This window comes from Ammodytes marinus (genome assembly GCF_949987685.1).
Source record: "Ammodytes marinus genome assembly, chromosome: 10".
In the NCBI taxonomy this organism is placed as follows: domain Eukaryota; kingdom Metazoa; phylum Chordata; class Actinopteri; order Uranoscopiformes; family Ammodytidae; genus Ammodytes; species Ammodytes marinus.
Genome location: NC_137214.1, coordinates 27,543,133 through 27,561,698, shown reverse-complemented (window position 1 = coordinate 27,561,698; position 18,566 = coordinate 27,543,133). Strand labels below are relative to the sequence as shown.

Genomic DNA, 18,566 nt, shown 5'->3' with positions numbered 1-18,566 from the left:
TTCCATAACGTATACATTTTGTGATAAAGAATTTCCCTTTGGGGACAATAACGTCTTCATGTTGACACATGTCTTCAGATTGACAGGATCAGCAGATACAATATGCAAATGTTCCATGAGCTGAATGTCACATACTGAACATACTGTATAGATCAGACCCAGGTGTCACACTGCACCAGTTTTCTTCGAGCAGCTTCAACATGTTTGGTTTGATTATGGCCGTTACCACCAAGGTCAATGATTTAGCTTGTCAATGAAAAAAAATAGACCTAACAAGTTCTTAATGCAGAGAAGGATAAAAGGCACAAATAAGTTAATAACAAAAGGAAAATGGGAAAATGGAAATTATAGGAACCGATTTGTGTTCAAAGTTTATCTACTTATTTATGTATTTGTATTGATTTCAGTTGATGTATTTTTGCATTTTCTCAATAAACATGTTCAGTATTTATGCTGTATTTTTTTCTCCAGTAAAATTAACAAAATAAGTTTGCGATGATGAGAGCAGAATGAATTCAGCCTGCATGTTGCAACTAATCATAGGCCAACTTTGTAGTCTGGAGGATAGGTTGGTTATTCATATAGAGAACCGCCTTTTTCAGTTTTGTGTGAAGAATGTTTGTTGATTTTGAAGTGTTATTTATAGTTCAATAGATTTTAAAGGATTTATTGTCATGTGTAGAAATAAAACAAAATTATGAGTGCACTTTTTGAAACTATGTCCCTCTTCCTGGTGCAGTCAGTTAGTGTAAATAGGTAAATATAGCCTATACCAGAAACTAGTAGAAAACGTGCAAATTGTGAAAAAAAACTGTTATCTTTGTTGTTGCCTGCTCCTGTAATAAACCCAGTGAATACTAAATCAAACTATTGTGTGAAACTTTGTAGAGATCGGTTGAGTATTAAACAATTGAGTGTAAGGGTAGGCCTATTGTTAAGGGCCATAAACATGATGAAGTCATGAAAATGAATAGGTCTACTTAGTTAATCATGATTTCAACAGTAAGCTATTCAACTAAACACATGTGTGTATTGGTGTGACGGTTCATGATGATTCATGTACCCTTAATATAAAGTGTTACCAACATTTCACGATATATATTTTTTCGTAAAGCCCTTTATGTTTCGTACACAATGTGACCTCCTGCATCTTTTCACGTTTGAAACATTTCGAGCTGGGTTTGTAGGGCGGACTCTTACTTTGAAAAGCCACAGCGGAACCTCGCTGTAGCCAGCTGAGCTTTGGTGCTAGCTCGAAAAGCCCACGATCACTTTCTTGAAGGACGGAAAGAAACACAGGCGCTGCTCTGAAACACTTTTAGGTGTTTTCCCCCCCATTTGGCCGATATAAGCGTCCCATAGCAGGTAAGATGGGAACCGTATCTATGGCGACTTGGCGGTTAACGTTGGTCTTTTTTGGCCTATTATTATTGTGGCTCTAGGCCGAGCTCTTTTTCGTAGGGGGAGAGACATCACGTATGGCGCTCTTTACTTCGAAACCCTTTGCAAAGACCCGCGCCTGTCATGATAATATCCCCACATTTAAAGGGGAAATAATCGCACGTCTGGTTCTTGTTTCAAGCCCAAAAATCACGTCCAAGTGCCATATTTCTCCTACAATCGTCCTTTTATTTCCCTTTATGAAAATAGGCCTTGGGAGAGATTTCGGGGCGTAGAGATGTCTACATTGGAAATTAGTTTTCTGTTTAGTTTATACCAGCTTTTGGTGGAGAGAACACGACACACACACCCCCTTTAATTCAAAAGTTTGAGAAGAATTTTTGGCACTTTTTTATTTTTTATTTCTTTTTACATTTTTTCTTTCTCGTCGACCAAAGTATCGCCATGTATCGCTGGATTGTGATGTGTGAAAGCGTTTCGCTGTGAGAAAATAAAAGATATTTGGTGTTATTTTGAAACGCAGAGGATAGTGAGTGTGTGTGTGTGTTGCACGCTGCTGTGCTGTAGCCGCCGCCGCAGTGAAAGCCTGGCCCTGCTATCATGGCTGTAATGGCTCTATCAAGGCGTCGCAGAACATTCGCTATTGTGATTTTAAGAAACAAAAACATCCACTCGTTTGTTGATCTTTGTGATCCTTTTAATATATGATTGTAATAAACGCATCTGCAGGGTATTATTGACTGCATCGTGCAAGACTGTATCTGCAAATGACAGCACACATTTGAAGGTTTGATCTCATCTACTTAGTGATGAGGTTTTGCCTCTATCCTGGCATTAGTATTATTTTAAGAAAATGTTGATTAATGCAAAATGCAAATGTTTAATTAAATTGCAGCTGATACACTAAAAATACTTCTATAAAATAACCCCAAGCTCCTGGTAATGTGTGTCTGCAGCACTGCTTATTACAACCTATTTAGTAGCTATATACAAGACTATTTAAGGTATATTCTTGGTATTTGACCTTTTTTCATTGCTCTGTCTCTATGTAAATTTAAAGGGAGCCGACAATGTAATATCTAGGTTGGTGTAGTAAGCTAAGGCCTACACCTTTTCGTCCCTGTTTTTGTTTCTTGTTTGTATTTTTGTTTCAATGCTACTAGACAGGTATTAACTTAATGTTTATCATTGTTTATCTTTAATAAGTCTATATATAATATATATATATAAGGCTATTGTCTATATGTTGGAAAATGACCGATATAAACATACCTAAACTAAACTAAAACAACAAGCAATACAGTCCTAAAACTGCACATTTCCACTGAATAAATGATCTTTTCTTAGAGATTGGGAAAGACGTGGTAAACAAATTGGAAACATGTTGCATCATTTGCACAGTGTGTGTGTAATGAAATCAAAAGTGCATGTGCTCCTATGTGTTAGGTAGACTGGGTTGCATCAACTGATTCTGTCAGAAAAATATATTTCTAAATGTAATGATGTTATAGCCCCCTCATTAATTTGCATTTACCCATATAATAAGTCCTACTGCTTGTCTATCTTTACCTAACTTTAGATCAGAGATGACTGCTAAATGCCCCATTAATTGCAGCCTGTGTCATCATGACCAATTCTGTCTGCTATGTCAATAAAACAAATACAAAATCATCAAATACCTTTTTTCACAAAAACGGGCATTCGTCAGCAATTTTTTAGTAACCACTTATTCTTAGGATTGTAGCGTTCATACATACAACAGGACATAGTAAAACATTCTCCTCTGTCAAGTAAATGTAACCAGGTTTAGAAGATGAAAGAATTGTCAAAGGAGTGTTTGGCCCCTCCATGTGTCATCCATCAGACACTGCTCTTTCTAGGACACACTGTCTTTTCCTATGTGACTTTCCTTTGCTCTGTTTTGGGAGTTACTAGCAGCAGTGGTTGAGTTGAGTGAGTCAAAGTTTTCTTTCCAGTTCTTTCTGGGCAGGAGTTTTAGTAATGGCTCCGTTCCAGACCAGTTTTTATTCATTATTTATTTCCGAATGCTCACATTAAGTTGGTGAAAGCAACGGTTGACTCTTCAATAACTGAATCTGTAATACATAGAGGTTTTTGAGACGGTCACTACTATGAACAGAGGAGCAGATTTACCAGCTATGAATACATATCTAACTGAACAACTACAAACTCTTTTTTTTTAAATCATATTATTGTTAATATGTGATATATCATTTGTAATATTAATGTTGTGTGTTCATTTTCCTCACCTACATAATGTATAGTGGTGTAATGCATTTAGTTTTGAATCAGTGTGAGCAATGTTTTGAAGAATGCGTTAATATGTAATTGTGTATGAAAGCTGTTATTAGCATATTGAAGTGGGCATGGCAACTGGGCAGTGTTACCCGATGATTGAGTGAATTGGATAATGCTTGAGTAATAATGGTTATGATTATATGGCTGAAATCCACTCAGCAGTTCAAATAAATGGGCTGGAATACCTTTCAACATCTCTGCTCTTTTCAATTAGAATTGCTGTGTTGCTTTAGCTTTTATAACCCTACAAAATCAATAAAATAACTATGATGTCAGACAGTATGGGTATCAGCTGATATCCACAACCCAGATATCGGAATCAGATTGGAACTGTAACATAGTTTATCGGTGCATCTCTATGTATGCATATCTATTTAAACAGATCCACCAGCTTATGCAATGTTATCTTGTCATTTTCACCTAAACATATTTGTGTGGTATTTTTGTTTGTTTTTATCAGAAACTTGGAGAAAACGGTGAAGTGGTTTAATCATGTCGGGACAGAGGAAAGGGACTGCAGCCAAGCAGCCGAGCCCTAAATGTGCCTTCTGCAGAACCAGCCGGGACAAGGAGTGTGGCCAGCTGTTGGTGTCGGACAGCCAGAAGGTGGCAGCCCACCATAAGTGCATGGTGAGTGAGGAGAGCACTGTTCTCAACCTCTTCAGTCTGTGGTCCCCCAGGGCAAAGTCAGCCTTACTCACAAGCTGCAACCTACATGTTCAGAAAAGTAAACAGTTTATTCAACATTACTTGTGGGATTTGCTATGTTATTGTTTTATGTTGTTTATATAAAAAAATCCTGCATTTCATAAAGCGAAATGAAGGAAATCTATTGTTAAAAACAACTAGATGAGGCACCGCAGGTGAAAAGGGTGACATTTTGAACTCATAGATATCATCATGAAATTCTGCCAGTTGATATTTTACATTAAAACAATACTTTCTTGTATTACAATGTTTCAGAAATGTTTAAATAAATATGCAAATTTGGCCATTTCTCACCAATTATCTGTATCTTGTATCTTTTAAAAAACAAAAATCTAGACTTTGGATAAGGCCAGAGCTAAAAATCTTTATTTCATTTTCGACAACATATATAGTGTCCAGAGTTTTTACTGAACAGGTTTTGGATACAGCCTTGGGATGCAGGATTTTACGAGATCTCTGTGAAATCAGTTGTGATGCCAGTAGAACACGTTAACCCAGATTGTAGTGCGGAGAATGATCATTGAATTGATTATTAGTTATCAGGAGAAGGCGACATTTCAGATATTGTACTCATCATCATCATGTTATCAAAAGACAATCCAAACTTATTAATGTATTATTTTTTAAACGTCCTTGGCAGCTTTTCTCCTCTGCGTTGGTCACGTCTCACTCAGAACGTGAAAACATCGGGGGATTCTCCGTTGAAGATGTGAAGAAGGAGATCAAGAGAGGGAATAAATTGGTAAGTTCGCTCACATCTTACCCTTCTCAGAGCAGCATCGATGAAAAGGAAGGGGTGTTATAAGACCGTAAGCTTATGTGATATGGAACATTTATCGTTACATACATTTAAATGGCTACATAACATTTTACTGCCTATATTAATGTAAAGCTTTGTTTGCTGATTTTGCTACTTTAAGAAAAATCCTATTGTTTGATTGCTTTTAAGATGTATTCTCTTCCCTGCTGAATGTCATTTGGTTTTTCTCCTGCAAATTCTTATATTCCTCTCAGGGACGACAGACAGTTGAGTCTGTGATTGTCAGAAATTATTATTCAGATCCACATCATGAAATCACATTTCACATTTACTAATCAAGATTATGAAAGATGGAGGCCTGTAGTTTATAAATAAATAAACAGACAATTGCACATCTCAGATTATTTTATTGTATTTTTTAAGATGCCTTTGTTATATTCTCTAGTTCTATGTAAATTCTATGCTCATTGTGTGTGTGTGTGGTGTAACTACTGCAAATTCCTCGTATGTGGGAACTTACTTGGCAATAAACGATTCTGATTCTGTGTCTTTTCCTTTCAGATGTGTTCGTCGTGTCACCGACCGGGCGCCACTATCGGCTGTGAAGTGAAGACGTGCCGGAGGACGTATCACTACTACTGCGCCCTGAAGGACAAAGCCCAGCTCAAAGAGAATACATCACAAGGGATTTACCTGTAAGTATCCATGCGTTCCAAATCACATACTTTTTCTTTTTTCTACACTACATACTAAAGTATAGAATAGTTTTAGGGACACAGGAGAGAGAAAAAAAATCAGATAAGGAAGATTTTGTTTTCATTTTGTTGAGAAATGTCAAGAATAAAGATGAATTCTCCAAAATGCTATTGGAGTTAGTGGGGCATTTATGTATTTTCAGCATACTACAATTGACGTGCATGTATTGGGACATCCTAAATCTTTTTCTGGCATACTAAATAGTAGGGAAGTATGGGTATTGGAACACAGGGTATCTTTTAGTTAGGGATCTTCTGCACATTCAAAATACAATAAATCAAGATGTTTGTCACTTACGTTGAAATAAAATATATTTCCTTTTGCTCTGGAACAAAGTCTTTACTGTCGCAAACACCGGGATGCCTCTGAGGACGACCTTGAAGGTAAAGTAGGATTTCACATCTGTTATAGCATGTTGCTACGCTACATGGATAATTGGCTATACATCTTTTCTTTAGCCTGGTGAGACCAGCCTGATCACGGGCAAGCGTCACATTCGTTTGTCTTTTTAACCCGCACATCAGTCTGGCCTTTCTCGAATCTTCGTTGGGAAGAGCCCTGTCCGTAAGTTAGTGGAAGGCAGCCCCTGATTGGTTCATGTAATCGTTGACGTCAACATGGATTGACGAATAAGCTCGTGAGATATGGCTGGTCTCACAAGGCTAGATTGATGACTACACGAACCAATCAGAAGCTGCCTTCCACTATAAGGGACCAACATTAGGTCAGAACGTGGACTCTTATTGGTTATTTTTTGACCGGACACCTCCCCACTCAGTGGCGCAAAAAGTGGGTATGCGCTATATGCGACGCATAGGGGCGCCGCACTAGAGGGGCGCCAAAGCGATTGGGGGGAAATTATTTGGAGTCGGCATTTTTCTGTATTTAACAGCGTTTGTGTAAATGATATGATCAATAACAGAGGCACGTCACTGATAAGGCGCCCCCCGCTCCTTTGCCTCCTCCTCCCCACACTAGGCGCTCCAGTGTGCGCCCCCTCGAGCACGCGCTGGAGCGCGAGAGCTTTCATTTGAATCGTGTTGTCATTTGGTGACAGGGACCTACAGATGGAGAGGCAGAAAAGAAAGCTCTCGGGGGCACAAAACAGAAAACGGGAAGATTGAGAAGGAGAAAGATTGCGGGGATGATAAAAAGCTTTTGTTTTATATGGCCGATTGTATTGATTAATGCACACTGATTATCGGCCGCCACTCGCGGATTGTCACTGCAGATCTACGTGTCACCTCAAGTTTTTGACTATATCTGTTTTCACAGTTTTTGAATGGTAGTGTAGTGATTTAATTAGCCTATAGCAGGTCAGCGCCAAAACAACACACTCACCTGTTTCCCACTATTATCATATTTTGCACCATTCCAGCGCACGACTGAGTTGTGTGTGTGTGTGTGTGAGTGTGAGTGAGTGAGTGTGAGAGAGTGAGTGTGTGAGAGAGAGGGAGAGAGTAAGGTCTCCTTACAGAGGCAATGTGCCAGACTCACAATTTCATTTGATTAAAATGTATAAATAACTTAACATGAAAAGACTGAGGTTAAGTTTGTCTTAGTTTCTGTTTCCAATTCACTGAACAAGATGATGGATTCGCTTGGATGCATCTCAGTCTAAAGAGATGTTTTAAGGTCCTGATCAGACAGTAGATAAGATTCCCAGGTAGTGTATGCCCAACTAGAACAGTAGGTTTTTCTTTGGAGCTATGAGTGTAACGACAAAAAAATGTTTCTGAGGAAATGTTTTCTGCGGGTGAGCAGCAGGGCTTATGTACATGTATAGTGTTTGAAGTATGTTGTACAATGCTAAGTATAATGTACAATGCTAAGGAAGGGTGGGGGGTGGGGGGCACCACAATTCAGAATCCCCCAAAGCATTACAATTCAGGATCGGTTTGAATAGTGTGTAAGTTACACATACAGTATTACAGGAAGCATGAAGAACAATACCTTTAAAGAAGCTTTTATTTTTTTTGTCAGGAAAGAGTGATTTTAAAAATCTGTGTGGAAAATGGCTCTGGAATGTAACATCTCACACTAGAGGAAACAAGCAACTATAAAGCAATGGCACATTTCTGCCTACTCCATTACTGTCATGAAAAGCATCCCGGGCACCCACTGGATCAACCTGCAAAGCAGCATCCGGGTGCAACATTTCAGACATACAAGGGGGCTGGAATCTTTTACATGCAGATACTGTACCTGCCTGCCTGACTCTGAGAGAGAGAGAGAGAGAGAGAGAGAGAGAGAGAGAGAGAGAGAGAGAGAGAGAGAGAGAGAGAGAGAGATAATAGTATATGATAGTTTATTGTAAGGGACAGGGTTCGACATAACGTATAGCCCGATGGCCCGGGGCCAGTAAAATCATATGCAGGGCAAGTTGATTGGCCAGTCACTGTCCCGCCCGGGCCAGTGACTGGCCAATCACAGTTCAGTATCTTTTTGTAGACTACATCATGGTTCATTGAAATGCGCGTTGAGAGTCGGAATGAAAGCAGTGTTTATTTAAGACTCAATATAATAAACCTAATATAAAATATATTTTTTAATGAAAGGCCAGTGGACAACCGATGCGTGGGCAGACAGGCGGAGCAACAAGCGGGTGCACTCTCGCTCCGTTGGCAGAGCTGCCTACCGTCCGCCTGCGAGTCGACAAATCAATCGACTTGCTTTGCCTCCTTTCTTTCTTCCCACAGCAGAGGTTGAGGTGCAGAAAATGATAACTGCGCTTTTCCTTTATCTGCCGACGTAATGTTACAGTATTTGCATGCAAGCCCCAATGGTAATACAAATGAGAGGCGTTATTTAAACGCTGTGAATGCGTCTCCGGTGATTGTGTCGGTTGTAGACAGAAACGAACGGAGGGACTCCGCTCACTGTACAGTTCCTATAGTCGCGCAGTTTGGCACTGTGTTTTCAGGCTCGAGACATTCAATCAGATCGCGGAAGTCTTTCCCATTGAAATCGCTAACGGGGAGAATATCCCCGGTTATTATTTTAGCCACAAACCACAGTTCATCTGCGTGGCGGCTCACTCGCTGGCGAGATCACACGGTGAAACGCTGCTGTGATCGGACGAAGGCATTGTGTGTTTCTAAGGTGATTTAACGTCATAGTCTTAGACGAGCGTTTAACTTATGCTGCATATTTTGCACTGCATTGTTTTTTATCAATAGTTTGAAAAAATGGTCCCACACCGGACTCTTATGTGAAGCTGACACTTCATGGAGAAGTGACACTCCTGCAGCGCGCTCACGACCAGACGTGAACTCACATACACGGTGAAATCTCCCATCAAAAAAACGGCATAACCCACTGATTTTCGGATTTCTATTCTATTTTTGAAGTCAACTTGAGCGCAAGTGGAAAACCGGTCATTCGGTCGACACATTCACATCCCTAATGCATATAGAGAAAGTAATAAAAACAGCCTACCACACATGACTTCTGCAGGTGAACTATTCATTAAACTACCCAAATTCAAGAATAAAAACAACCATCAAACTACTTGACTTTAAAATACTGGCCGACTCTTTCAACATACTTTCAGTTGTAGGCTTCTAATTCAATATGTTTGCCTGGTTTTATATTATGTGTATGAGCAATATCAACATTTCATATAATTAACTAAAAGAAAAATAACCAAATCTAAAGGGAATATCTATACTGTTACAGTATAGATATTCCCTTTGAATCTGGTTATCTTTCTTTATTTTTCTAATACAGGTATTATAATTATTGACACTAAATTATGAAGAAAAAAAAAGTGTGTGCAGGGCCAGTGAAAATATACAAGGGGCCAGTAAAACTCGGATCCACTGGCCCGGCGGGCCAGTAGGAAAAAAAAGTTATGTTGAACCCTGAGGGAATTTGGTGCGATAGATTGGTGGCTCTAAGTTTTTTTGTCTTATTTAATGCCTTTTCTCTCATTCACTTGAAAACAAAGTTTTATCAACAAGGTTTTTCCAATTTAACCGTTTTTCTGAGCTGTTTTTTTAACGTTTTTCTTAGTAAATACCTTCACACGTTGTATGGGTAAAGTCAAGAAGGTTGGCTGACTAATTTGTTTGGCTCATTTTACTATTCATTTGAACTGAAATAAAAGTTTTCTTTGTCTTTAATTCTCTTCACCAGAGTACACCAAATTGCTTATTTTACATGTTCAAATCACAAAAAATTCTAGGAAACCCCAGACCAGGGGTTTGTTTTCAGATATGTCACCTTTTTCATGTCTTATGAGTTTGCATGCCTGACACTAGTGAGGCCACAAAAACCTAAATGCCCAGTATGGTTTTAATTTTTTGCTGACCAACCTGTTCTTCACTGTGTCCTTTACTTTTGGGGAAATCAGTGCAGGCAGACATGACATGGTTGAGCCGATCACCTGCTCTAATATGTAATTTAAAATGGAAGTCTGTAATTCGGGGGTGGGGGGCGCCTGCTAAGTGTCTGCATACCCCCCAGAAAGTGGGTAGTTGCGCCCCTGTCCCCACTGATATTGGAAGAAGGCCACGCTGATCTGTGTGTGTGAAATATATGTGAAGCTTGTGAGATCAGGCTGCTCTCAACAGGCTAACATGTTTTCACTCTTACGAATACAAACGATTACTATGAATTTGAGTTGTTCTTAAATGATGTTTTAAAGGTGACAATTGTCTATTTGTGAGTCTTGTTGTAATGATACACTCTTAACACAATAGATGAAGAGGAGGCTGTGGCCAATGATTCGGACTCATCGCCCCCTCAGAGTCGAGGCAGAGGGAGGTTTGAGAAAGGCAGGACCAAGGTTTCATCTCGTAACCAGTCAGACGACAGCCGCTCCTCGCAGGCTGCAGACGAGGAGAGCTCCTCACATGTAAGGCAACATGTACACTCACATGTCCTTGTGTTTTTCTTGTAACGTCTTAGAGAGCGTTTTTAGCATTATTATTATTATTTATTTTTTTTATCTATCCCTGCGTTCCAAATCACATACTCTTTTTTTTAAATATTCTACATACTACATCTGACCATAAAAGGAATCTAGTTAGCATGCAGTAGGCTTACCATTGGGACATGCTTTTACTTATTTATTTCATCATAACATTGCGCCTTGATCTAGCCTCTTGCTATTATATCCGTCACATTGCTGGTTGTTTTTTCATTCGGAAGCTCCGTCGATGTGACGTCATTTCCGGGGCGCAGTGGATTGTGGGTCAGAATCACCCACATAGCATTCTGATTTCAACACTAAAAACCTTGGACGAATATAGTAGACATCTGGGTATTTTTAAGCATACTTAATCTGACCGCAAGAATTAGGTCATCCTAAATCTGTTTTCTACCATAAATAGCAGAAACTCTGGGTATTGGATGCAGCCCTATGCTTAATGCACCTTCAGTTTGAACTCCACATTTCATTGTATAGGATACTATAGGTGACTGTACAATGACAATAAAGGCTATCTTATCTTATCTTATCAATTCAATCTGTAGTACTGTGTGTATATGGGCTGTTGTGTGTCTGACTGCCCTGCGTGTGTGTGTGTGTGTTGTAGCGGGACAGGTCTCCTCTGCGGGCCAGTCCCGGAGACGGGGGCCAGCGCTGTGGCTTCTGTCACGCTGGTGAAGAGGAGAACGAGACCAGGGGAATGCTCCATAGCGATAACGCCAAAAAAGTGGCTGCACACTACAGGTGTATGGTAAGAATGTCTGAATGCTGGTTATGTGCATTTCACTGTTCATTTTTAGGCAGCATTTTTCGATTAAAGGAATACTTCGCCCATACAGAACCAGCGTTCTTTCATTATAAAATTCCTTTTATAATATAATGAATGAGGTTTTTCTTCCCTCAGTTTGTCCTCAGTCTTCCCTTGGCCCAGCTGTCGTGTTAATCCTAACCCTACATTTTACCACGTGTGATGTCAAACATGGGAAAATGTAGGGTTAGACAGTGAGACCATAAAACACTCTTTCTGCCTTTTCTCAGACTAGGATGAACCGATTTCTAAAATGTTTGCACATTTATACTACATAGGATCTCAGAGTTCAATACTCCTTCATATTTCCACCGTAGAAGTAGGTCTTTAAGTCTGATTAGATAGACAAACATATCACATCCACTGACGGTACAATTGGATATAAAGTTTTTAACAGAAGAGCTGAGGGGGGAAATAAAAAGTCTGCAGCAGTTTGGCCTCATTCAATTGTGTTGATATACATGTGACATAACTGTGAAATAATTGGAAACGCTTGAATACTTTGAATTAGAAATAGAGTGGACGATCCTTCAATTTATTGTTTTCTCTCTATAAACAATTTCAAAAAGGGATTTTTACTGCATCCACTTCATCAGCAATTGCTTCTCTCATCTGCTTTGAGGGAACAACTTGTCTCAAACAAGCCAAATGATTTTAACAGACGGACTACACACATAATTGAGAGAAAAAAAAATTGTGCATTTTGAATGTCTGATAGCCGACCACTAACATTTTAGACCAATCTCCTCAACAAAAACGAAACATAGATTTCGTCATAGCTATCATGATCAGAGATCTATTTTTAGCTTGTCAAGGCCTCTTCTTCTTTGTCATGAAAAAAGATTGTTGATCATTTGTTTTTTGCTAACAAAAAGAACCGTAGTGCATTTACAGTACTACCACTTACCCTTCTTTTTATAATCTATGATCCCCTCCAGCTGTTTTCGTCGGGCACGGTGCAGCTGACCACTTCATCACGTGCTGAATTTGGAAACTTTGACGTGAAAACGGTCATCCAGGAAATCAAGAGGGGGAAAAGAATGGTGAGAAGATCAGTCTAGGTTTAGTTTATGAATGAATTAAAAACTACATTTTCAGTTTTTGAATTTAAAAAGTGGTTTTCTTTTGTTGTCATTCCAGAAATGCACGCTCTGCACTCAGCTGGGCGCTACCATCGGCTGTGAGATTAAGGCGTGTGTGAAGACCTACCACTATCACTGCGGCCTGCAGGACAAGGCAAAATACATTGAAAACATGGCGCGCGGCATCTACAAGTGAGCCCAGCTTATACAGAAACACATTTTCATTTCAAAATAAACTGCTTTCACAACATAATTTTTCTACATTATTATATAATATATTTGTGCATGTAGATTTTCCCTTTTATATTTAAATTTAGATAATTTGCACTATGAGTTTTCCATATGAAGATCACCGGGAAAGTTGCTTGAATTATCCCTTGGAGGCCATTTTAAAGCCTTTCTTGATTTCTAATAAGTTGAAATGTATACATTTGAAACTATGATAGAGGCTTAACTTGAACACCTGAAGTAAACCAGGTCATCTTACGCTGGACCACAAAGCTATTTAATGCCGTTCAGAGAATGCTTTTGTCAGAATATTTTTCATTTCATCAATTTTAGTTTGTAAGCGCATATTCTTGTTTGTATAAGTTATAGAACTGGCCTTTACCTCACCACAACTGACAATCCTAAATCATCCCACCATTTTCCTCTCTATGGTCCAATCAGAACTGAGCACGAGAGAGAGGGAATAAGCAGTTAGTTCAATATAGATTCAGTTTTACTGTAGCTCCAGTCCAAGCCTTTATTTACACTTTCACTGAACCACATCATACTTTGAAAGTAAACACTGGTTTGCTTTAGATCTGTGCAGAAAATCTAAGCATGTGTTTGCAGCTACTGTAATTTGTGTGTGTGTGTGTGTGTGTGTGTGTGTGTGTGTGTGTGTGTGTGTGTGTGTGTGTGTGTGTGTGTGTGTGTGTGTGTGTGTGTGTGTGTGTGTGTGTGTGTGTGTGTGTGTGTGTGTGTGTGTGTTGCTTTTAGACTATACTGTAAGAACCACAGCGGTAACGAGGAGAGGGACGAGGAAGACGAGGAACGAGAGAACCGTAGTAGAGAGAGAGAGAGAGCAGCGATCGACCACGGAGGAACACCGGCAACGCAAGTCAACGGCAACTAGGTGTGTTATTAATGGTGTTATAACGTCACATTTAAGGCGGGAAAAGGCAATCCATTTATTTTTATTTTTTCAAGCATTGCTCAATTTTGAGATGTGTCTATTTTGCTTCCTGGTCTCAAACATACATTTAGGTGTTTATTTAGCTTAAGCTTGTCTCTTTGCGTCTGTATATTTCTCCTGTACAACCATCTTTAACAGCCATTATCTCAACCTAAGTCTTTTCAATACTCTAAACCAAAAATCTCAACCTCTCAAGACATTAACTAAACTTTACATAATGATCCTTAGCACTATTCTGAAGGTTATTACAGAAGGATTTGTTCATATTGTAACAGGAAGTCTGCCTGTTGAAGAAAACCTCACCCAGGTCAAATATAAAAACTAATCTTTACATAGTTTCAAAAGATAATACAGATGATTAAGATCAACATTCATACATTGAGAGGATACCACAGCATCCTACTCAGATTAATGCTTTTTAAACTATAAATCTTTATAAAACAAAGTCTTCCTTATACCTAGTGGTTGACATTACAAAGTGGCGGGAAGACTAACAATGGACTGATAGCTGTCTGTCTCTTGACGACTCAATGCTAAATCAAATCAGGGGGTAGCCATGATGATGCAAATGATAAGGTGGATTTATATTGAACCCCTCAGGAAGTCCCCGGGTGTCGCCACACACCTATGGTGTCGACCCCCCATCGGGCTGATTCCAATCACAGCAAGAGTGCAGACAGAGGGAACACACTCACACAATGATCAAAGGATGAATGTAGAGACAGGAGTAAAACAAAACAATATTAAATCGCTTCCGAGATATGTTGTTAATTGCCAGATTGATGCTACATTTTCTTAAAAACAAGACCTGTACATAGTATTTTTTTTTATTCATAAAATGGAAAAAAGGGGCCATGAACATACCAGTTGTACCACATTGAGTGTCACATATGAAGTGGCAGTGTTTCATTAACAACCCTTCTTTTACAGGTCAGCCTGCTGGATGAGACGTCGGGGCTGAAAACACAGAAGAACTCAAAGACGAGGGAGACATATTTTTTTACACTGAATCTTAGCCTTCTTACAATGTCGTGGTCTAAAATGGCTGCCCACTAGATCTTCACACGGCTTCTTCCAGTTAAAAGACGCGATGTGATGTCCCAATGTGCAACCAAGAAGTCTTCTCCTCCGTGAAAAACCCCATTTTGAGTTGGTGTGGTCACACACTGGCGGTACTCTGAAGACTGGACTGCTGCAGCATCATGAAATGTCACTCAATTTCTACTACATGTATTATTATTGCTGTGTATAAAGAATGATGGAATGATATTTTGATTGTCACTCACTGCCCATTTCCCCCAAAATACATGACCCACACTTGCTGAAATCTTTACATTCTTGCTCTTCCTTAGTTTCCAAAGGACTCACTTTTAAGAATGGGTCCGTTTGTTACTAGTCTCTCAAGTTGTGCTGTTTTTGATTACTTTGTTCCTGTAATCATGTCTTAAAGCATAGTCTTTTGATGTTAGCCTTTCTTCCTCGATATGTAATATTTTGCTACTGTTTTATCATCAGGAGTCATTTGGAATATTTGGATTTCAGACGGTCACAGTTAACAGGTTTTGCCAGCATGCCTTGTGGCATCTTTTATTATTATTTGGCTGCTAAGGGGCTAACTAGAGCCCTTTAGATGAGTTGGCTTGACTTTGTTTGATGTACCGTTTACTTGTATCTCTACAAATGTACCCATGAATGATTGGAAAATAGATAATATTTTATTTTACACATTTACTAAGTGAATTGAGTAATTTTTTTAAAATTGGAAATGTGTCCATGGAGTAGTAAGCACACACACGGCAGCAATCATTGTCTGGTTGCAGGGTTAAAGTTGAAGATTTCTGGGTTGAAAAGTGAGGAATGTCACACTAGCACCATGTCATGTCAGATCACGCAGGTATGCAAAGCTACAGCTCTACATTCAAAGGCCTGTTGCTGAGGTTACCAGTAAGTGTTGAGTATCAGGGTGCCCCCTCAATATCCCAGGTAAATTTAAATATTTTGAATTCCCTTTTTAATGCCACTAAAAAATAAATGCAATGCAAACATCAGGGCAATGCTGGCTTTAAATAAATAAATATAAACTAATTGATATACTGTAACAATAGCTTTGTGAAGTGAGTGTACCATATACTCAAAATAGCTCTCCAAGTATTTAAAAGGGCAATCAAAAATAGGTAAGACCTTTGCAAAGTAAGTTCAATATGCTCATTGAAATACAATACTTTTAAGGCCTTACTTTGAGAAAATTAAATTGCTAAATAAATGTTTGCTAAATGCTTTTTTTAATGCTTTCAAGACCCTGCAGGGACACTGTGTACAGATCATAGATAGTATATAAAAGGTACCGATACAGTTGTGCATTAAATGTAAACGTACAAATATAATGCATGTGAATTAAGAACACACTGTAGTAACTGTTACACTGTGATCCTAATCCACATGCCTTATATTTGTAAACACATTTGGTATTCATTGCATTGTAAAATCTAGTCCTTCAATTTATCTTTAATCATTCAGAAGAATTAGGTACGCTATCAAAAGATTCCCGAGGCTTCCAAATAGTATTTAATCCATTCTACTTTGAAGGTAGGCTACACACATGGACATAAAGAAAGGCTACACATGTCTGAAGTCTGCTACTACAAACCACGTTACTTTTTCCCGCCATGCAGAAAGCTCTTGTTGCTGTGCTGGCCTTTATATTTCGAAGTTAAATGTATCAATATGTTATTTATACCTTTAAAGAGCAGTTGTTGGATAAAAAGGGCAGGCTTATCCTGGTTTTATCACGATATTCCCACTGCTTTACTCCAAAAGAACAATGCCTAGCCACGTTTAGAATATATTTAAGGGTGGGTTTAAATTCTAGACATTTGGAAACGTGACTTTCAAATAGAATTTATCAATGTATAATTTCGTTTTAAAGAGCTGTCGATTAAAATATGTTTAACATTATTCCCTATTCTTTAAGAACTCTAGAATATGGTTTTGGGTTTAAAATCCAATAAGACCTTTGCAAACGTGCATTCTACCATATCAAATTGATGTATTTCTTTTAAATGTTGTATAAAACCAGTAGGTTTAAGAGATTTCCTTAGCTTAATTTGAAACTGCCAAGCCACGTGTAGAATATATCAGTTAAGGTTTGAGATTTAAATTCCTAGAACACTTTTGGGAATGTGGAAGGCATTTCGTAATTTTAACTCGAATGTAATTGCACAACCTGCTTTCGTCTCAATTAACTTTATTGAAAAAATATATAAAAACATACATATAAGAGAGCACTCGATTTAGTTTTTTTTCCACCGTATGTTTAATAGGTTCCATGAAGCAAAACTGACAAAGAAAAAGTGTTGATCATACAAAGAACAAAGTACAAAAATGTTCCCGGTTGAGATATTACTTTGGGGAAACAGAAGTTACATTTTTCGATCACTTAAACAAGATTAGTCCATTTTCCTTTACATGAAAAAAAGCTCCATCGGATATTTCAATGTAAAAACAAACAAAAGAAAAAAGCAAGGAATCAAAAATCAGGAAAAACTTTAACGTGCTGGATAAAGTCTACAGCAATGGAAATGGCTGTTCAACAAAAGGCCACGTGGAGAGCTAAGATGTGCTAATCGTGCTAATGTGATCCCCAAAAATGGGTCTTAAAAGTATTAACCAGATTACACAAGTGACTTTTGGTTAAACGACATTTGAGGAATAAAGATGCCCAATCAAGCAAGATGTTCTTGAAGAGTCTGGAAATGTTAATTTTTCGAGGATTGAAAGGAATGACCAAAACGCAGGGCTCCATTTTTCTAGGCCCCAATTTTAAGATGCTAGCTTGAGCTACTAGCCTACAACAGAATTACAAAACTAAGGTCAGCAATAATAACACGTGGACATTTTTCTTGAGGAACTTCGGATAATACAGCCCGCCGAGTGATGATCTTGAATCAGGGAGTTGGATTTTACTCGTGGCTATCGTATCCACCACGGTATCCGCCTGAGCCGCCATATCCACCACCACGAGAGCCTCTACTGTCTCTGTTGTATCCGCCGCCGCCGCCACCGCCTCCGTAGCCGCCACCCCCACTTCTGTAGCCGCCACCGCTGCCGCCGCCGCTTCCATAGCTTCTCTCTCCGCCGCCGCCGCCGTAGGATCGGTCTCCGCCATAACTTCTATCTCCACCGTATCCTCCGCCGCCACGGCCTCGGCCGCCACTGTAGCCTCCTCCGCCGCCTCCTCCCCTGGCACGCCCGTTGCCGGCTGCGTCCACGCGGATGTTGCGGCCGTCGAGCTCCTGGTTGTTCATGGCCTGCATAGCATCTTTAGCATCTTCGGCGTTGTCGTACTTCACGAAGCCGAAGCCGCGGGAGTTGCCGGTCTCTCTGTCTCGGATCACGTCGACTTTCTCGATGGTTCCATATTTACCGAAGGCCTCGTGCAGAGTCTCTTCGTTGGTGTCGAAGCTCAACCCCCCGATGAACAATTTTCCTTCGTCCGACATCTTGGGTGTAGCTAAGCAGTAGCAGGGACAGGACTGATCACGAGCGGAGCTGCGGGTCGAATGGAATGAGGTGCCGCCAACCGTCTCTTTTGATTTGGCCGCCGTGCTGACGTCACAACG

General features: G+C 39.4%; 2 protein-coding genes across 2 annotated transcripts; one reads left to right on the top strand and one right to left on the bottom strand.

The window, feature by feature from the left end:
• The first annotated feature begins 1,257 nt into the window (after positions 1–1,257).
• On the top strand, positions 1,258–15,629 carry phf6 (PHD finger protein 6). Its single transcript, XM_080035029.1, has 11 exons — positions 1,258–1,365; positions 4,181–4,350; positions 5,069–5,170; positions 5,750–5,883; positions 6,281–6,327; positions 10,648–10,802; positions 11,485–11,628; positions 12,624–12,728; positions 12,826–12,959; positions 13,752–13,887; positions 14,878–15,629. Exons 2-10 carry the CDS (start codon positions 4,213–4,215, stop codon positions 13,885–13,887), a joined length of 1,095 nt encoding a protein of 364 aa, XP_079891155.1. The 5' UTR covers positions 1,258–1,365; positions 4,181–4,212; the 3' UTR covers positions 14,878–15,629.
• A 1,545-nt stretch (positions 15,630–17,174) lies between these two features.
• Positions 17,175–18,519, bottom strand: LOC307256541 (uncharacterized protein). The gene has a single exon (XM_080035560.1). The coding sequence runs from the start codon at positions 18,444–18,446 to the stop codon at positions 17,907–17,909; it is 540 nt and encodes a 179-aa protein (XP_079891686.1). The 5' UTR covers positions 18,447–18,519; the 3' UTR covers positions 17,175–17,906.
• Positions 18,520–18,566: the final 47 nt, after the last annotated feature.